Below are 22,057 nucleotides of genomic sequence, written 5' to 3'. Positions count from 1 at the left end.
GAAGTCCTGATTCATCATACAATGAGGAAGAGACATTGTACTGTAACGGCGGAAGACTTCTGGACCTGCAGTATTTTTAACTATGGTGAACCTCATAAATTTTAAAGGAAAGACAATATCAACTGACTGTATCAGAGCTGACTACGTGTAAAGACAGTAGAATAAAAGAGCGTTATCACCTGCAAAACATGACCGTCTTTAGCCAATACATCACAGCACTCTTTAGATATATGACCAATGTTTGTGTACATGGCTGTGTGTACTCATGTGTGTGCATACCGCCAGACTCAGAGAGCCTTCCCCTGTAGATCTTATCCTCCACCACGTCTGTCCAGTAAAGCAGGCTTTGATTAAAGTGGAAGTCTAGCGCAATGGTGTTCCTCAGCCCAGGCACCAACAGGCTGTAGTCCCGCTTGTGAAGGTCTATCCGTCTTATCTCGTGCCGGATTGAGAAAATGATGAAAGCCTCAAAGGGATCTGGTCACAGGGAGACATAGGAAACAAGCACCACATTTTTGTTAATAGAGTGCCACCTTGGGCATATTCGCAAACATGTACACATACACCAATAAACACATGAACAGACAAATAAATCTACTTACAAGTGTCTACCCAAACACTAACACATCATATGTTCTGCTTTGTTATAAAATATATGTTATGTTCACTCATTTTTAATAACTACCTACATATGTTTTAAAAATCAGTGCTTATTATGTTGGTCATCATTTGTGGCTTACACTATGCTCTGTAAATAAATTAATTTCAGGCTGAATAAAAACAGGCAAAGGAGAAAGAAAACCTCATCCAACCAGCTTGTAAAATGCAATCAGCCATATAAGGGATCTTAATTGGCTTGTTAACCTAGCAATTGTACTTCACATTACAGATAACACTTACCAGCTAGCTTCTAAGTAAATCTGAAGCTAAAAGTTGCTAAAAACAACTCAACAGATGATGACATAAAATTTGCATAAAAGCAACAAAAGCACAACTTAACCAAGACTGGTTTACATGCAGAGAGAGTTGCTGCTTTTTTTTTTTTTGGACAAAGTGGACACATTTTACATTTGCTAAAAAGCCAATAAACAACATTTCACAACGGACATGTTGACATGTCACAGTAGAAAAAGCACATGTATAAATAATGAAATTAATAATGGCTGAATTCCATTTAGCTGCTTCAGTTTCAGGGTATTGATATTGTGCATGCTAGTTAACTGTCATATCGTCATGGCGTAATGGGACATGTTAGTAATGCTTCTGTCAACACCTGTGCTTTTTTTTTTCATGTCAAAATTTCTGATGTGAAAGGCTTATTTATTTATATTTTATTTATGAGAAACACTATAACTGTTGTAATATTAGCTGGCAGAATAGCAAAATAAATGATGTCCCTATCATCAAAGCAGAAATTATCTTGAATTATACTGTGTCAAAAATGTTGATTTTATCAAGTTATTTTGATTGCATTCCATCAAAACACATTGGACATTTATTACAGTTGTTTGCTTATATAAAAAGAAATCTGCAGGGGAATTGAAACAATTGACCTTAATTTTGTTCCATACATGTATTTCACTCAGCTTGCTCCCACTCTGTCAATCCAGTGTGAAGAGGACATGTCTTCAACACCATGTGGTCCAAATTTATATGCATAAGTTGCAGCCAAACCAATTTATTATCAAATACTTTGGGAATCAACACATTTCCCTTTTTCCATTTTCTGAAAAAGTAGATACATTTGAAAGTAGTCTCTTTTGAGAAATACATTTTGCAGGGTCTCTAAGAAGTTGCTAAATCTAGCGACAAGTCCAAAAGCTGGCAATAGTGCTCGCATAATCAACTTGTCTGGCCTTGCCCACTGAGGCTTCGCTCAATCAGTAAGATTATTTCTAGCTCCAGAACAGCTCAGCTTCTGAGGAAACTAAAACTTGAATCCATCACACAATGAGACTTGGACACACTTAAACTAATTCAACAACACACAGAACCCACCCTGTACATATAGTCTTTCAAATATGGGCCTTTTTGCAAGGCTCATCTTCACAGCACTCCAGACTAAAAAATACTTTAGGGAACAGAACTGTTTGTACACAAATGCAATTAAAATTGTGTCCTTGCCTCAATGACACATTTCAGTGTCATAAACTTGCTGCAAAGCAACCAGAGAGAAGATTTTGTACCTTCGAACAAATATTTTATTGGAGAGATAAGCAAACGAAAAAGAGGAGTAGATTTGTGCTCAGGACCTTGCAAAGAATCCAATAACACCTCTCTCAATATGGAACTGGATTGTTTGTGTTTGTATGTAAAATTTGATTTATGCTGAAGCTGTAGAATTCTGATCGGCTTGCAGAGAAAATTGTCTATTCTCTTCCTGTGTTAATGCAAGATTAGAGCTGCAACTGCCATCAATCTTGAGGTGAAATAGAGAGGCGAGTAATCAAAACGAGGTCCATAAATCTGAATGTGACAAGCCAAGAGCATATGTGTGTTATATTGTATTATATTCAAGTGGTTCCATCAAACAGATTATTCAATGACAGCAATCAGAATAGCGGAAAGTTTGAATTCATAATGTGATACTACACTGGTAGAACATCTGTAGTTGTATGAGATTAGGCCTGAGGTGAACTTCTGTACAGCTAAGTGGAGTGACAAATCTCTGGGGGTTTAAGATGGGGGAACATGTTTCTTTCAATCAGCATCAGTATAGATAGAAACAGACAAGACTCATAGCACAGATGTCTCTTCAGATTTGAAACTGATTGGATTTGACCTGACAGTACTCACAATCACCATCTATTACTATTCCTCAGACCACCCCTGCACTCTTTCAGCACTCAGAGGCCATAACACAAGAACCCTCTAATTCTGTAGTCTGTTGTTTTTTTTTTCAGTCTCTACGGCGTGAATATTTGGTCCTAGAAAATTTGTATGAAGTAACATTTAAAAATCATATGTTTCATTACAGGCACCAACACAGCAAGAATACAGTGTAAGACCAATGACTCCAACTCAGGAGCAAAGGTACTAGTTTGCCGTAGGATTAAATTTAATGTTACAGCAGACAAGGCCACAGCCGTACAGCATCGGGACAACCAACAGCATCAATAAAACAAACATTAAAGAGCAAGCTGTGTTACCTGCACTGTGACAGCTGTCTCCGTCTGGGTCGAGCATCCATCCTGGATAACAGGAGCACTTCACTGTGGTCTTGTACTGCTCACACACCTGGCTGCACTTCAGGTGACGGCTGCAGTAGTCTACCACCTCACAAGTCTTGTTGCTGGAGTCCAGGTGAAGCCCAGGGGGACAAGAACATACAACTCCTTTCCCCGGTGCCACAGTGCACTGGTGACTGCAGCCTCCTCTGGCTACAAGACACATATCTGGGGTGAAGAGAGGACAGATGCTCTCAGAACCTTTTCAGATACTGGAGGAGAGAATGAGCATTGGAAAAATATGTGTGGTGGCTCTGTAAGACAGTAGTATCTAGCCAATTTACAGACCCCCTAATTTCCAACATCTGCATGAAATGCTTTAATATTTGAGCATAATAATGAGCAGGCCTCAATACAGCAGGTTGCGTGGATTCACCTGGGGGTTGACAGGCTTTTAAATCTGTCACTGCTTCAAAAACAAGACTGGAAAAAGATCATAATGCACTGTTCCTTTCAGAAGTGATATAAAGACAGAAATCTTGTTACAAAGTTGTTTTTCTGCCATGCCATGATTCTTGTTTGAAGCTGCCAGGTCAAGCTAGAAAGAAAATATTGGCAAAATGAAACTGGTCTGGCCTTTTCCCACCGTGATTAAGACTTGTGTTTTGTGGGCAAGGACACTCTCTCAGCAGGGGGGGAATGGACTATGTGGTCATAGTTGTCAATGGCGAGTGCAGAACCTGCTGAGCTGGTGCAAATCAATCAGATCCTCAAGGTCCTTCTGAACACATCCTAATTGTCTAAGAGGAGGAACAAGCCCTCTTTTCAGCTACAATGAAAGACACTCGAGGGTCTTGTTGTGAATGAACCTCCATGTTTACACTGCTCACTTTAACAGATTAGATGGCTGGGGCTGGTCACATGAGATCTTTTTCTTCCCTCTAAAGGCTGATGGACAAACATTTCCACATTTGCAATTATCGGCAAGGCAGAGTATTTCTTCATGTTCTGTCCCTTTGGTCTCTGAGACAGCACACTCTGGCTGCTCATCAGGCTCTAAGCTGCTGAATGTGGAGGAGAGGATCAGAGCATAACTTCACTGGGAGATATTTCTCAACATCCTGTGATATAACATTAGATGAAAAAAGTGAGAGCTAGCAAAAATGGTGTGAGGTGCCTAAGCAGGTAATACAGTGAAAATTAGAATATGTGACAGTCCTGCTGGATTGCCACTTCATTTTTTTTTTGCAACTCTAAGCTGATCTAATGTAAATTATGTGTAACTGAGTGCTATATCTAATTAAAGAGTTGCACAAAATAATTTTCTGCAGTTTTCATTTGCAATGTAAATGTGGTTTATTTATTTGTCACTGTTTTCTCTTCCCTTAAAACAATGCCACCGACTGTATCCTGGCAAGAAACGGCAATCAAAAGAACTCAAACACAGTTGGAGCACTGCAACATCCGAAATGCCTAAGAGTCCATGGAAGTCATTATTTTTGACAGGTTTTCTTGGTCTTTTCACTTAAAAGTGATTTTCACTCAAAATATATCTTTTGAGTATCAAACACTCACCCCCTGTAGGCTTGAAACGTGGCTATAAAAAGTTCCTTATGAAGAACAGCAGCTATGGTCAGCTTGAATTTTGATAACAATAGATTTCAATGTTGACAAGTTTTTACAGCTTCAAGTATCAAAAAAACAACATAAACTTCTCAAACTTTGCAAAATCCTACTTCTAGTCTATCACCCTCCTTGGAGCTCAGGAAGAAGTGTATTTAGTAAAAATTGTGGCCATACACTGAAACATAGCCTCCAGGGCTGTGAGAACAGTTTGTGAATGGTTTTTTATTATTTCAATATAACAATGCACTAAACTGAAGACTGTATTGTATGGGCTGTCTTGCTTAGCCTGCTGCCACTGTGACCCATGCCCAGATTAGCAGTTCAGAGTCGATGGTTGGATGGAATGTTTTTGTCAAGCTTAGTGGGGAAAGAGTTGAGTGGCCTGCACAGAGCCCTGACCTCAATCCCATCGCACATGTTTGGAATGAATTGGAACACCGACAGAGCTCTTTCCGTGCCCAGCCTCAAAAATCTTGTGGAAAGCCTTCTCAGAGGAGTGATGGCTCCTACAGCAGTATATTAATGTCAATTTTTAGATATTCTTTTGTGCTGTATTGCAGTGTATTTGAGAGGGGTATCACTTCATAAGACAAAAAGATATGACATGCACAGACATTACCACAGGTGGGTCCTTCATCGGAGCGGTCTGGACAGTCCACTTTGCCGTTGCAGATTTTATCAGGTGTCAGACAGACAGAAGTGTTGTTTGCACAAGGGTACTTGGGTGGCTTGCAGACAGCAGTTTCACAGGACTCCTCATCGGAGCGGTCCTCGCAGTCAATGTCCCCATCACACACCCAGCTCTTGGTGATACACTTGCCTGTAGAATATGAGATGTGCAGACATTAAATTTTTTTAAGCACTTAAAAATTGGAGAATTAACAATTAATATGTGGTTCATAAATACATTTCTTGCTGTAATTATGTGAAACTAGTAAATTCAGAGCTTGCACTTTCTCACTTTAGATTAAACAAATGATTTATTAATCGGTTTCTTAATCATGCCCTGTGATTAACCATTACATAGCCTCAATCAACAGAAAACTCTGTCTCAGTTCTGTGCTTCATGTTCAACTTCATGAAAAAAATAAAGAAATCCACCGAAGATCAATAGTCCTTATGCTGATACTTGCACTACAGTGTAATTTGTAATTCCCTCACTGTGCAAGGTAGAAAGAGGTGGAACCACTGGGGGAGGCGAGGAAGAAAACAACACAGATATCGGGATGTATCATCATTTTTGCACTCTCCCAGGTGAACTTGGATCGCAGCATATTCCAATTTACAGTTTTTCCATCAAAGCCACATCATAGGGTTTTGAGATCCCACTGGTTTGTGCTTGGTGCCGGAGCAGTACAAACCGATGTGGGAAGCTAAAGCAACTGCCAACAGTGTGTGGATCTTGTGTGTGTTCAGGTATGTCTGTGTGTATTTTCGATTTAATATCACTTTTAAGCTGTCCAGTTGCTCCTACAAAAATACAGTCCCACAACATTTTTGATTGAACCCCTCTAAAGGCTTAATGATATACCAGTGTAGCTGCACAAATAAAATTGAAAGGTTATGTGATGTTTAAGTGTACCAACTATTCCATGTGTAAAATATAAAACACTTGGGGCACAAAAATCTTCCAATATAAGTGTAATCAAAATGTGTGTTTGTGGTAATGCAGATGGACAAGGAGGTTAATCATTTGTATAATTGAATTAACCAGCCTTGATTCTGGCAATTCCACCTTAAATGAGACAGCAAAAAAAGTAAATCACACAACTTGAACCTGACCAGTTTTATGAAAGTGTCTATCTGTAGAAAACAGAGAAAGGGCCGAGGATGTAGATGAAGAAAGAACAATCATGATTCTAACCAGGGAGGAGGAGGAGGCAAAAAAAGGAAGAAGTACTTCAGAGTGAGCTTATCAAACATAACTGTTGCTTATTATTTTGAGTAGGAAATACATTTTTTATGTTCTTTCCAAACATAGAAAAGCTGAAACATTTAAAATTTTCATCTTTAATTCAACAAAACTGCAGCATATCCACAGATGGACTGCCTACAGAGCTGGTACCTTTCTTATTTATGTTGTCCCTCCTCTATGCGTGGCGGAAGATTTATTTCTAAATAACATAAGAACATTCATAGGGTTGTGTTTTTTATTCTCTCTTTTTTTAAAACTTTGCTCACTATTAAGATTTCACTATTGATAAAGATATTTAATATAATAAATAAATGAATATATTTTTTTTCTTTATGACAAATGTAAATTCAAAAGAATCACGTTAAATCTAGTAAGTTTAAACCCTTTTAAGCTAACAGTGTCAGTCCAATACATTTAAGAAGAGACTGAAAGGTGCATTTCTATCTTATCTTCTGATAAATGCAGAAATACAGAAGCAGAATATTTCCCTTTATCGGACAGAACAGTTAAAATGGCCCTTTTCATACAGCCGTTTTGAGTATTGCTAGAGAGGCCACTCTGTTCTTCTGGGGAGAACAGAGCAAACTGAACCAGTGCACAGGGGTGTGACACTGCAGAATTAGAGTGAATAATAATTGTGTGGTCTAACCAACCCTTCTCCATGCAGCATTGCCTCCATTCTTGATAATACTGTCAAGGGATGAGCGGAAAGCCATAGAGCTAAAAAAAGAAAGCAAAGAATCTCTCTCTGACCTTCTCTTTTCAGTTGTTGGGTTTGGGCTACATGAGCTGTTTAAACAGACCATTTAAATGGGTTTTCTTAACTGTTCGAAAAAAGGCAAACCTCACTGTGCTGCCCCAAAGTGCAAATTTCTTAAGCCTGTCATCAGAAAATGAAGCTTTTATGAAAGGTAAGAGACATTTTGCAGCTTGATTTATAACTGATGGATATAAACATGTTCATGAAATGATTAACCAAAAAAAGAGTGGAGTTATGATGATCTTTTATTTATTTATTTTTTCGCTGTGAAGGTTAAAAAAAAAAGATTCATAAGGAGCTTTAGGCCTTGTTAAATATCCAGCCCATCATGCTTAATTGAAAGGGAAATTTGTGATGGTGTTGGATCATTGCTTGTTTTCTATTATGTAACCCACACAGAGAAGCAAAATGATGAACCACTTCTTTGTTTCTTTATGTAAGTTCTGTATAATGTCAAACAGTAGTCAATAATCAGGTCAGCGATAGGGCTCTCTCTCTCTCTCTCTCTCTCTCTCTCTTTTGCTGTGTACTGTCCTTTATGCATCCATTAGTTCAGGCTGTACAACAACTGCTTCAGGTGAATGATGCAGGCTTTACCTGCTGAACTCAAATGCAAGCAGGATTTTGTTTTCAGGCCCACACACTAACCATAACTATCAGTGTCAGCTGACAGATGAGTGACAATCAATAATGTGTCAGTGTTGAAGTATGCCAGATTGTATCTAAAACTTCAAGATGTTTCAAAGCCGTACTAACATCTACAGGTGTCAATTATTCATTCACTAGCTGTTTACAGTAAAATAGAAGCATCACCTTTACCATCTGTTGTCAATACATATTTCACTTCTAAGGCCCACTGTGTTGTTTTGCAGTGTGTTGCCTTCACTACCTGTATCTTTGCAGGTAAACTTGGCCTTGGGGTCACACATCCTTTTGGTGCCCTCACAGTCTTTCTCGTCGCTTCCATCCTCACAGTCCTTGTCTCCGTCACACCTCCAGCGTTCAGGGATGCAGGTTCCATCTGTGACACAGTGGAATTCCTCCCCACTGCACTCAATCACAGGTGGCAGCACTGAAACAGAATTCATTTCACAACAACTACTTCATGTATCTACAGCACACCATCATGGGCAAAGGCACAACACTATTGAACTATTATTGTACAAGTCATCTTTTACTGTTTACAAATATTTATCTTGGCATGCAGGGCACTTGGCAGCTATAACAGGTCAATGAGTTCCGAAGAGAGATGTTATTTCGCTTCTAGCATTTAAGTTTTATGTCTCTAAGATGTTTCTGTCTCTTTTAATGTTCACTATATCTTTCTCCAGTAGGGGTTCATTACAAATAAGATGAACTGGTACCACTACACGATTATGTTTTATGTGTGGCATTGCCAGTGTTGGTCACTGGACATATACTGTGATGATAACGAAAGCTAAATAGCTACAAGAAACACAGCACGTTTCCTGTGATTAATAATGCAGTAGGAACAAAATTGTATATTTATAGAAGAATTTCTAAACCAAACAACATCAACAGAACATTATAACATAATTGCATAATAAACAGTTATATGAATTAATTTCAGTGACGTGCATCCATGATATATGATGCTTGGAATCTGATTAACCATTCGCTTAATATGTAAAAGTCAAACCCAAAAAGCATTTCCTCAACTGCCTGAGCAAAGCTAAGACAGATTCAGTCCCCTGGGGTGAAAGCAGAAGCAGACACGGGGGAGTGGAGAAGCCTGCAGCTCCCATCAGGAAACAGTTTGATGAATAGTCTACACATTCTAGTGACAAGCAAGTGAGCTGTGAGTTTTCTAGGAGCTTGCATGAGGTTTCTGTGGTAATTAGATTAAATGATTCAACTCCTGATGGTAAAATTCCCCCAGACAGAGACTAGATAAGATTAGTCACATGTGAGTGTGAAAGCAAAGTTAGCGGACTCAAGCTGATTAATTGTTAAACTTGTAATTACAGCACCTAAATTTAAACATTTATTAGAATTGCAAATAAACTCATTAGCACACTAAAACCAATATAAGGCAACTCCACCCTGATAAAGGTGCTGGCAGAGAGCTCTGCTGCAAGGCAGATACAGTATTTCATGAAATTCAACAGGAGCATATCCCTGTGATGACTTAATGTACAATGGGATCATCATAAATACACTGGCTTCATACTACTAATATCTTGATGTAAAACATGAATATTAACAAGAGTCATCTTATGCTGGAGGGGATATGTTAGTCTACCTACTTTTTATCTGACTCAGTACTTCACCACATTTGAAAAAGGTATTGCTGGCATTCTTACATGCTGATCCACCTCTGCAGGTTGTGTTCTCATCACTGAAGTCTCCACAGTCGTTGTCACCATCACAGGCCCAGTGGTCTGGGATACAACGGCCACTGGTGCACTGGAACTGGGTGTTGGAGCACGAACGGATGCAGCCCACTTCATCGCTGCCATCTCCACAGTCATCGTCTACACATATGCACAAACACTCATAAAAGGTGTGACCACACAAACACACAAAAATATCATGACAAATGTGATCTTAGGGAATCAACAGACAAATTTAATGATGTGCAAACTCTGATTTTTGTTCTTGCACTTGCCTGAATCACAATGCCACTTCACACTGATACACCGTCCATTGGAACAACTGAATTGGGTGAGGGGCTCACAGGTGGGGAAGTCTGAAAAGGTTGGTAAACAGGTACACATCAACCACAAGTCCAATCCAACTTCAAGAAATATTCACAACGCAATTCTGCAATTGACATTTGTTGTTTTAGGTGAAATATAATAGAAAACAAATTTCAGCTGCAATCCAATGGCTACATCATGGTGAGTCTACATGTTCTTCAACCCAATGTACATGACACAGAGTCTGAAACTACTATGAGCTAGGTCTGTATTGGGCGTAAGCAGGAAAAAGAAATCATGTATCTGTAGATGCTTGTCTTGTGGGTAATGTGAATAGTGTCATTAACTAACTGACCTGGTCACCATGCAGTGACAGCCACTTTTCATTTCTGAAACTGTTTATCTGAACAGCTCCTGTTGCGGCCCCTTCCAAAGTCTGGAAAGGTGTCTGTGTTGTGGTTTTTTAAGTTTTTGCTGGGTCAGTCAATTGAGACAACATATATGTGATATCGAGCTATATACCTTTTTTTAAATTTTTACTTGACAATGAAAGCTGGTGAAAGCAAATTACTACCTCTGTAGTCAGCCAATATCTGATCCAACATCCATCACTGCAATAAAGAAGACTCCATGCACTAAATTGGTCAATGTTATAGCATCAATATTCTTCAGCAGTGCTGCACGAGGTGGAGGAATACAGATTCTACTGCATTTTGTGGACAAACATTGTCAGGATGAACATTTGTACTCCCATCAGATACCAGTCTTGTTTCAGATTTTAAGATACTGTATGCACATTACTCTTCAAATGTCCTTACTGGATGCCTGAAGCTTTATTGACTTCGGTATGAAATGCAAGTCTTCATTTGAATTGATTTGTTGGCATCTACTGCTGCCGCCTGGAATACCTTAGGCGCTGTCGCCGAGATATTCTGTATCTTTATCAGACAAGTGTCGTCTATATTTCCATCAAATGTGTTAGGTCTCACTGACAGTGCATGACTGGTTGGAATTTAACATTCATTAAAAATGAAGCACAAACATACATAAATAATGAAGGTTTCAAGTAAACAGTGAGCTTGGCTAAAAATGAAACACCGGCATCCATAAATAATGACTGCTTCAAGTGAACAGAGAGCCCAATATGAGACACTGTGTGACAACTACTAAACTACTGACAAACAAAATCCAAATTAGCATCAATCTCTAAGGCGGCCACCACTGAGCTTCAGGTGTTCCAAAACCCACAGTAGCGCCACTGAAGCTAAGTGAGCTGCCAAAGCTGCACAGTCGAGCGCCTATAGAGAAGTAATGCCTGAGGAAGCTCCGACAACAATATGGGAGAGAATATGTTTTGCTGCACAGCTTGATTTTGACTGAATGAAGCCGAGCATGAGCAACTTTAATTACCGCTTACACCCTGGCTGTTTGTGACTGTGTATTGAAGCAGCTTAGGACACACAAAGGGAAGCTGGGGCGATAGAGCACAGTGCAGCGTTTGGCAAACATCAATCACTTTAAAAGGCTGATTTACAACAAATAGTGATTAAAGGGGAATCTTTAAGCCTTTAGCCCCCTCTTTTAAATGTATGCTTATAATTCATCCAGTTCAACTTTCCTTGCTGAAAACATATTTTACAGCCTAAAAACACTGTTTTCCCCTCCATAAAGAAAATGTTAAATTCAACTTCAAAGAACTTCCCAAAGTTCAGGCCATCATGGTGTGCCATGTATTTTGCTCTTTTATGTTTACCAGGATTAATCAAGAACACATCCTGCAACTTTTACTAACTGAAGCTGACAGATTATAATGCCATTGAGAAACAACTAAAAACAGTGTACTCGTGTACAAAAGTATACAGTTCACTCAGCACCACCCTCTAAGAAGATGCCATCAGTGAGTGCATGTCAAGTTCTTGGTCTAAAGAACACAGCATGAAAAACTGAACTGCTAAAACTTTCTCATTTATAAAGTAATGCGCGTGAAAGACAGGCAAAATATTCAAGAAGTAATAAAAATGATTAGCTGGAAGCAGCATTATATGACAGTAGAACTGGAGTTACCACCCCAAATTGTATTCTGCCACCAACCAGTCAAGATGCAGGACATATGGTCACAATCCCCCTTTTGTTCCTGAGTTACAGGATTGAATAATGGCAAAAGTGTTTTTGCATGACATTATGATGTCACAGTGAAGTTGATATAAAATGTCATCACTTCATTATTTTATCCTAAAAGACCTTTGAATTAATTTGTGTTATAATTAATGTTTGTGTTTGAGAGGTCAGATTGAACTTAAACTTTGACCTTTGACCACCAAATTCTATTCAGTTCATCCTTCAGTCCAAGTAAATGTTTGTGCCTGATGTAACAAAATTCCCCTCATTCACAAGAACATGAGGTCACCATGACCTTGACCTTTGACAACTAAATTCTAATCAGTTCATCTCATCCTTTCATATTTACAAGAATGGGATGGACAGACAATTTGAAAACATCATGCCTCTGGCCTCTGCTGAGGTATGCAAAAATCTTACTCATGGTAGCTTCAAACCTCCTCCAATCAGTTATAACATTATGAACTGTGCTGAGTAAACAATTAGTGATTGCCCTGAATGCCCTTATTTGTAATTGATTCATTCACTGAGCTGGTCCACTTTCCAGCTTGACCTAATAGAGCAACACAGATAGGAGAAGGAGGAAAATCCATACATAGGTGTGACATGTGGTAAATAGCCATGTGTGACTCACTGCATGAAGCTTCATCAGACATGTCCCCACAGTCATCCTCCCGGTCACAGGTCCAGGCTTGAGGTATACATCGTCTGTTCTGGCAGGAGAATTGGTCGGCCTGACAGGGCTGGGCTGAAAAAACACACATACTCATAAACAAACCATTTAATTTAACATGTGCATAAGTTAATGCAGGATGCACACAACAACCATAATAATCACTGCTACACCAGGATGTCAATGTCCACCCAGTGCATACTGCTTATCACTCAAACACACAGAGCACGGAAGGTCTACAGGCCATTGGAAATGTGCTGTTGTTTGATGGGCTGTTAGTTACATGCTGCGTGGCTACAGACAGCACCCAAGTGATGTCTTGCTGATGTGGGATATTCATGTCAATCTGCCCATGAGGGACCATTCATCATCCTCTGGCTAATGCAGGCTGATTGATCAAGGCATAAAAAGCTCCTAAGAGGCACCAATGAGGACACAGACTGCAATGTGATATAATGTAAGTGTTCCTGACATACAAATGCCCCTTGTAGGTGCTACAGCTCTTTGATACTGGAGAGTGCTATCACACAATGAGATTGATTGCACAGTACTAAAGCTACTCAAGAGTCACAACTTGTAACAGTAAAGACTGCTATGACAACACAGCGCACCTCTGTTCAAGACTTTGATGAATAAAGTACTTATTTCTATGAAGTTTTGGGACTGCCACAGTGTGCAACAACCAGTAATGACTGGCCTGGCCTGCTCTCACAATAAGGGTTCATTGTATGTGTGTACGTGTGTGTGTGTGTGTGTGTGTGTGTGTGCTTGCTGTGAGCATTTGCGTGCCATGTAATATCTTCACCGCTGTGGCTCAGTGGGGCATGTTGCTTTCTTGTTCCTGCTCTGCTCCTGTTTGGAGACTTTTACAGCGCATTATTATTGTCCCTTCTCTCCCGCAGCAGCAGGTGTGTTACATGAGTGGGGTGTAATGTTTTCACTGTGACAATTCAGACTCGATCTGGAGCAGAAGAGGGCCATACCACAGTTTATATAGTTTTATCTTGAAATCAGTAAATAGTAAAGCTGTTTTATTACCTTATAATCATGTGATAAATATACAAATGTCAATTAGATGGTGATCTGTGTGAAAAATAAAGACCAAGACCAAAAAAACCTGTTATAGTAGTCATCCGCTTATCAATTTGACCCCGACAGATGTGATCTGTATTAACTATATTCAAGCGATATAATCGTTAAATTATCAAACCGCAGCCAAAGCTACACCTCATCTAAAACAAACATAAAAATGGTACAGTACATACCTGTACAGGTAGTGTTGGCCTCATCCTCATGGTTACCACAGTCATTTGTTCCATCACAAAGCCATCTTTTGGGAATGCAGCGATTGTTGCTGCATTTGAACTGATCAGTGGGACAGCTGTGATTATCTGCCAAGAGTTCAAACACCAAAAAACAAAAGTCAGTTGATGACCTTGCAGAAAAAAGAAAAAGCCTTAATCTTAAGGTTAACTAAGCATCCAGTTTCTGTAGTCATAGCAAAGGCAGTGAGAACAGTTTGTTTTCTTAACATCATCAGTTCTCCAGTCCATCTGAACTGAGTCGTATGGAAAAGAAGTTTTATGTTCATAAACAGCTTATTCACAGATTCTTAGCTGAACTAATTTTGCACTGACAGCAGCGAGCTACATTAGGAAACATAAGGAAATATTTTAGATGAGAATCTTGCTTATGTTTCTCCTTGGTGGTTTGTCATTTAATTAACAGCGAATCTCGAGTAAGTGTTCAGCATAGTGTTAAGTATATATGCTATGTGGTTTTAGCAGATTAATTTTTGTTTGATATAAAGCCACTTTCAAAAAATATTCATCATTGGAACCAGCACCCAAGCTTCCTATTTTCTTTTCAAGCATGTCATTTAACTTTAATAACACATTGACCATTCAGATTCATTAAGCCTCACCATTCATAAATCATACTAAATGCTGGGATACTGTGACACAGCTGTGTGTAAATGATAAATTACCTTTGACTTTTGAGGTGACATAATTCCTAATAACTAAGATAGTGGTGGTAGTGCTCAGAAATATCTCAGTGTTGGATGCTCCAAAATTGCTGCACTGAGACCAGTGCTTTGGTCAGATAAATTCTGTTATTATCACAGGCATTGTTTCAATCAACTGAACTTTAATTGAATAACAGGTTGTGAGAAAATAAACTTGTATGTCAACAAAATTGCCATGGAGAATTTGCAATTACTTATTTAAAACATAGAAGCCCTGTCATAAAGCCATACCCGCTAAAACAATGTGTATGAAATCTAGGCAGAGCAGATATTTGATTTCAATTATGGTAATTCTGGGAGAGAATAACATTATTGTACTTTGCTGTCTGGAGGGGGGAGGGGGGGGGGGGGGGGGGGGGGGGGGGGGGGGGGGGGTAGCATGTAGGGGAAAACCTCTTTAGCAAGAGAAAAATGGGAGACAGCAGTGTGGAGGAGGAAGACTTTTCACCCCTACTTCAAGGCCATTTAGTATTTTAAGCTTAGGCTTTCCTTGCTTGGTGTATAGCTCTACATGCACAGTAAGTGTATCATATGTTTGTTATCTGTACATGCAATGTATTTGTGTGTTTGCTGTGTGTTGGCCTGTAGACTTATTTTAAGATCCTCACAGCAGCTGTGGCTCTCCTCATCACTTCCATCCAGACAGTCGTCATCTCCATCACATTTCCACAAGGCCCGTATGCAACGGTGATTATGGCACTGGAACTCATCGCTTTTGCATCGCCGCGGCTCTAAACCACTGCTGGAGGCTTCTGGGAGAAATGGTGGGGAAACAAAATCAGCAAGAGACATCCTATGAAGTATGTGTTTAGGGGAAATTATTGGCATAGCTATAATAGCACATAAAACATGTTAATAACGTTCCATGACCTTATGTGTAACAACTGGGATTTGCCTCGTATTTCTGGAAAACCACTGGGATATTTTCTCACCTTTATTTGTTTGTTTATTAGCAGATTTGCATGTGCATAGATAAGGTTATTATTTGGTCTTTGTCCCATAGGATGAAGCCAGGATTACAGTATACAGGGAAAAGATGAACTTAGGCCTCTTGCTCTGTCTGATTCATTATGTCCGCCTACCTGTGCAGGTGACATTGTTCTTCTCCAGAACCTGGTTGTCAGCGCAGGCACACACTCTGCCTCCTGGGATGGCAAGGCAGAGGGTATCGCAGCCCCCATAATTCACACTGCATGCGTTGTCACCTGGAAGAATAGATGGTGTCTTACACATTCAAAGCTACATTTTCTAAAGCCCACCTGAAGTGACACATGATTTTGTTGTTGTTTTGTTTAGTCTGTATAGTGACCAGCAGAGGTCCAGGGGTCACTTAAAATCCTGCAAGAATAAATCACTGCATTAATATGAAACTCCTGTCTTAGAGAGACATGTCAGGTCTATGACATGCGATCTATAACTATATGTCGACTGAATTGTTGTGAACACAGTGGGAGAAAGACATTTGACATTTTTATGTGAACAATTTGTCTTTCTGGACAAAACTGAAAATACTGTCACATACAGAGTTAAGGCGGACGACACCTTTGTCACTTTCATTTAACACAGAGCCCAAAGGCAGTGCCTGAGCCAATGAGATAAAGCTTTTGGTTTTGTAAGAGCCAATCAGTAATACTCAGAGGAGTGGACAGCCAATTAATCTACTCACTGACATTAACAATGGAAAGAAGTCCAGTAAAAAATCTTTGTATGGTGCGAACTACACTGTGCATACAGTAGCCAACCATTTATCAGCATCATATACTTGGCTTGGCACCTTACTACTCAAAATCCTCAGCTTTAAAGCTCTTGTATGAAAATCACTGTCTCGAGAATGAAACAAACTCATATCATGAGTCTAAAGCACATCTCTGGACTGGGAACAATTATGTTTCACTGCATTTAGAGTAATAATGTCAATCTCCTCTGATTGTGGCGGTTCTGTCTGAGAACTGGTTTATACATGCCTATTATAGAATAACAAAAGAAATGCCTGCTCTGGAGGCCTATGCAGTTCTCCACTGTCAGCTGTATCGAGTGCTTCTGTTCTTTTTAGCTCTCTAACAGCATGAATCCATCATCATTTGTTACAGTAGTAAGCAAACCCCTTCAAACATTGGTCACCTTATTTAACTTCATAGAGTGGAGCCCCAAGTGATTTCAAAGTCACTGTCAGTGCTGATCAAAGTATCACTTTTCACCATGAAATTTAACACCAATTGCCATATATGTACACTATTGGTCAAAAGGTTCAGAACATCCCCATTTTTCCAGTTTTTATTTCATTTTAAGCAGCTGATGTCCAGTGAATAACCTTAAATGGCACAAAGGTAAGTGCTATACTGCACAAGATAAACAAGATTTAGGTCACCAAAAACTGAAAACTTTCCATCTTTCCTGCAGCAGTGGAAGAAAATGAAGTCTTGAATGTTGATGAAAACAATTCCTTACAGATGCTCCAACTTTTGTTGATGACTTACACTCACTTTGTACAAAGGTGAAGGTGGTAAACCCTGTGTTACTTCACCCTCTGATGTATTATTAAGACAACACTGTACTGCAGGAAGTAGCACAGTATATTGCTATCAGAATGTTGAGAAAAAGTAACACAGGTCAGTGGTTCATCCTGCAGCAAGACAATGAGCCAAAACATTAGAAGAAAGGAACCAGATGTTGGCTTCACATGATGGAAGACCAGCACAGTCTCCAGACTTAAACCCCATGGAGCTGGTCTGGGATGAACTGAACAGAAGGGGAAAGGAAAGCAAAATACAAGAGCCACACATTTGTGGGAACTTGTGCAAAAGTGTTTTCTGAACAATGTTTGATTTCCATTGTAGAAAGACTGTCTCAAGTGTGCTCAGCTGCTGAATGAGTAAAAAAATATAGATTACATTTAGTTCAACAAAAAGATAATTCCTTGTTTTTAAAATTTCCAATTGTTTCTTTGCTTTAATTTTAGAACCACTGAGACATCTAATTATTTTATTTTAAATAAGAGGTGGAAAAATTTAGGTGTTCTGCACCTTTTGACTGGTACTGTAAACCTTTGCTATGTATATCATATGAAGTACTCCCCACTGAAGAAAGCTGTATACTGGATACACATGTCTGGACATGAAGCACAGAGTGAATCTATTTTTGGTGCAAGGCAGATCAGGAGTAAATGAAGAGAAAACAGCCAACCTTGCTGACTCTGTGCATCATAGACACGCAGGCCAAAGAGCGGTGGTCTCTCACTCCGCAGCAGAGTGACATCGCCAGTGGACAGGTCCAGCTGGAAGACCGAGGCATTCATGTACTCGGTCCAAAAGATGAAATTATGATAATGGGAGATTCCAAATGGATGATTTAGCTCTTTTCCGTTGTACACAACCTGCAACATGAAGCAAACATGCAGCATAATCAGAAGATTAGGAGAGCTACGGAAAGACACCACCGGTGAGAGAAAAATCTATCTCAAACAGGGTCTAGCTGTTTGGATACTGGCTTAGAAATGATTTGATCACAGTATATGATGAATGTGATTCAATTTCTTTGCACAAATTTATTCACGCAGTGCTGTCTGCTTATAATAATGTTTGCTAGAATCTTGGCATTGATTAAATAGCATTCGCAAATAATTCATTAGCTTAATATGCCAGCACAGCTACAGTGGACGGGAGCAGTTGAGGGTGAAGGGATGTTTTGTTGGCAGTTAATGTGGGACGAGGACGCGTTTTCAATCATGTCACTGCTTTGCAAATGAACATTGTATCATTGTTAAAATATAAAAACCAGGGTTGGACCTTGAAATTCAGGCGTTCAAAAGAGGTGGAAGAAATATTTTGTAATTACTCCTCCCGATCTACTGTAAGTCCTGAGTGCTCTCACGTAACCTGCAGTTTTTAGGCTTTTCCTACGATGTAAGAATCACATATGAGTAACCAGGTTATTTATGTTCCATACAAACATTAGGATATGATGCACACTGAGATAAGTCATAATCAAGATATGGATAATACTGTATGTGTGTAGGTGAGGCATGTAGGTGTATCCTCAACTCCAGTCAGTGAGTTGGTAGGTTTAACAAAAGAAAGCCTATAACGATGAACAGTGAGGTTATCCTGAAATTAACTTAATGTCAGTGATGTCATGAAAAGCATGCAGGTAGATATGTCTATAAATCCAGATGTTTGCTCCTGGAATGACAGCTGTCAAAATCACCCCCTGTGCTCCATTGAAACACCGAAGGGATAGCTTTGAGACTAAGTGACTCACTGAGCCACAAAATGTATAAAAATAGCAGTTAGTTTCAGTTATATAACAGCACGAAGGTGAACGAAGCGAGAGAGCAGATGTTTTGCATCTGTTTCAGTGATATTTAGCAGGTGAACACACCTCTGCAGTGCTGCTGTTAGTTTGGCATTTTGTCACTGCTGGTGTTGAACAGAAGTTATATAAAATTACATCTGAAATTGATAAGTATTATGAAATTATTTCAATTGTCATAAAATATGGATAAATCAGACACCTTACGACACGTCTTAGCTAAGGTGCCAAAATGTCAATAGAAATTATTTTCTAACATTGAGCCAGCACTCTAGAATGGACATTAACTCATTTAACATTAAATGAAGAGCAAAATCAATAACGTATACCGTATTTTCCGCACTATAGGGCGCACTGGATTATAAGGCGCACTGTCAATGAATGGTCTATTTTCGAACTTTTTCATATATAAGGCGCACCGGACTATAAGGCGCATTAAGCGAAACAAAACAGTCAGATAAGTCAAACTTTATTAAACGCGTTCACAATAACTCCCAACCTTGTTCAGTTGTAACACGTAAAAAAAAACACAGTCTGATACCGCTAAATCAAACGTTAGCGTATTCACAATAACTCCTTATAGGTCCTTATACACACACACCATAATATTATGGTGACGCACAGTATGTATTACTCCGTGACGCTCCTGACTACGATAGCCGTAATGCTGCAAGCGGTGCGGCTTTGTAGTTTACCAAAGTCGTACTAAAACATTTTGACAGAGCGCCGTGAGCGCCGTGTACCACACAAAATCGCTTCGAGGTCAGTAAACACAACCAGAATTAATCCATATATAAGATGCTCCGGATTATACGGCGCACTGTCGTTTTTTGAGAAAATTAAAGGCTTTTAAGTGCGCCTTATAGTCCGGAAAATACGGTAATTCATAAAACTTCTTCAGAGGTTATTCTAATCAAACATAATTTGAAATCTAACTTTGTAACTTTGCAACAAAAAATAGAGCAAAAATGAAAACCTGCAGAAAATAGCCTAAAGAAAATCTACCACATTCTTTATATAATGATTTGGCTGTATTCAGTGTTTGGTGAACATTTTTTAAGACTGCAAAAGAACTACTTACATTGACACATTAAAATTAACAGGGTGTTTATTCAGTGTCGTTTATTAAGTTGGGATCTTGAATTCCACCCAATGCCTTCTATTAAACTCTCACAAGCTGCACAGCTTTTAACTGAACTAACTGAAAGTTATGTAGCTACTGTACATGATTGCTACATATTGAAGCTCACCATTCTTCCAGTTCCATTGAGATGAATCTTCTCGATGTGATCATAATAGGCATCACACCAGTACATGGTGCTGGTGCTGTGATCCAGGGTCAGACCATTGGGCCACAGCATGTTGGACGTGACGAAAATGCGGCGGTTGGATCCGTCCATCCAGGATTTCTCTATCCGCCCTATGCTGTCATTGACCTCATCCTCTTCCCAATCTGTCCAGTACATCCAGCTATCATACAGAGAGATGTGCACATACAGTACAGGCAAACAAACACAGCAATTATTGCAGCAATAAACCAGCATAACGAGGCATTGCTTTAGTTCAGAGGGGACATGTTAGTCATGCAGCAAAATCAGTAGATCATAAGAGCCAAGCTAACACTCATTACATCTCACATTGAAACTAAGTAATTTCATTCTAGCTGTCTGCCCCTCCTCCTGGTTGTTTCTTGTTGCTGCGTCTCATAGCCTCCTCCTTCTTTGATTTCTAATTAATCAACACACATGTGACAGCACATTTCTGCAGGCCTCTCTCAAAATGAGCTATTCCATATTACAGTGAAATGGATCTTGTGTGCTCAGTTCTAGAAACCCATGGGAAGGCATGAGTGTGCTCCCATACTGAATTTTTCACATGCTACTTTGATTCATGCAGGGAACATTATAGTGAACACCCAACCTGTTCTGCCAAATACATAACATAAGCATTGGTTCAGGAAACCAGTTTTAACATCACGATAAGAGTGTTCATCAGTAAAATGGAAATAACCTGGGATCCAGATTTCCCATATGTAAAACGAAATAATCAAACATCTTTGGTAGTCAAAGGAGAGTGCATCATAACCTAGGAAATTATTCAGGCTTATTAAGTTAAAGTGCTGCTTGACTGCACATCAAGGCAAAGTTAGAAGTCTCATATTCCCACCAAAGAGAAAAAAGTTTTCAGCTTATCTTGTGTATGCCGAGACTGCGACTCCCGGTGGGCCATTGGTATTTGAAACCTGATTGGGTCAACGATTTGACGTGATCTGTTCTCTAGTAACCATGCCCAGAGGATTTACTGTGTTTGAGTGTTGCTGACTGAGCCATGTGGCCCCCTGTTTCTCATCAATGATAGAGAGTTGGCTAAGAGAAGATGAAACAGAATGGGATATGGAGGTGAATGAAGACTCCCTCTGTCTCGAAGTCATCTTTACAACCTCATCAATTATTCATCGGTGCTCCATACTCACATGCACAAAGACAGACAACACATGAGGTGTTATGATGGACACCATGCAATTGCGCTGTCATGGTAAGAAAATGTTAATACTACTTCTGGTCTCTTGAATGAAGACTGGATATAATAATTGAGTATTATTAATGATCAGTATTGTCATTTAGAGCTGCAAATGTCAATAAAATGATTAAGCAATTTTCAAGAAAAATGGCAAAATGTAAAAAATAACATCCTGGTTTTCTTACTCTTACTCATTGGAACATTTTTGGGTTTTTTGGGTTTTAGACAATACAATTTAAAGTCATCATTTTCACAATTTTCTGACATTTTAGAGACAAAAGAAT

The 22,057-nt window shown here is 39.3% G+C and overlaps 1 protein-coding gene across 11 annotated transcripts in view; it reads right to left on the bottom strand.

Annotated features, from left to right (window-relative positions):
- Window positions 1–22,057, bottom strand: part of lrp1bb (low density lipoprotein receptor-related protein 1Bb) — a 247,003-nt gene that overhangs the window by 100,291 nt on the left and 124,655 nt on the right. For 8 of the 11 annotated variants that reach the window (XM_071493395.1, XM_071493738.1, XM_071493827.1 and 5 more), the window contains 12 exons: window positions 20,504–20,723; window positions 18,129–18,318; window positions 16,028–16,150; window positions 15,554–15,697; window positions 14,185–14,310; window positions 12,881–12,994; window positions 10,098–10,178; window positions 9,793–9,963; window positions 8,358–8,540; window positions 5,413–5,613; window positions 3,150–3,395; window positions 280–477 (listed from right to left, as the gene is read on the bottom strand). In XM_071493395.1, coding sequence (XP_071349496.1) covers window positions 280–477; window positions 3,150–3,395; window positions 5,413–5,613; window positions 8,358–8,540; window positions 9,793–9,963; window positions 10,098–10,178; window positions 12,881–12,994; window positions 14,185–14,310; window positions 15,554–15,697; window positions 16,028–16,150; window positions 18,129–18,318; window positions 20,504–20,723 — 1,997 coding nt within the window. The remainder of the gene's footprint in view (window positions 1–279; window positions 478–3,149; window positions 3,396–5,412; window positions 5,614–8,357; window positions 8,541–9,792; window positions 9,964–10,097; window positions 10,179–12,880; window positions 12,995–14,184; window positions 14,311–15,553; window positions 15,698–16,027; window positions 16,151–18,128; window positions 18,319–20,503; window positions 20,724–22,057) is intronic. The other 3 variants (XM_071493484.1, XM_071494254.1, XM_071493653.1) reach the window with 1 other exon arrangement.

Source organism: Trachinotus anak, unplaced genomic scaffold (assembly GCF_046630095.1).
Source record: "Trachinotus anak isolate AG129_WGS33_773 ecotype Australia unplaced genomic scaffold, CSIRO_AGI_Tana_v1 ptg000001l, whole genome shotgun sequence".
NCBI lineage: Eukaryota > Metazoa > Chordata > Actinopteri > Carangiformes > Carangidae > Trachinotus > Trachinotus anak.
The sequence above is the reverse complement of the archived record's forward strand: the minus strand, read 5'-3'. Positions and strand labels throughout refer to the sequence as shown.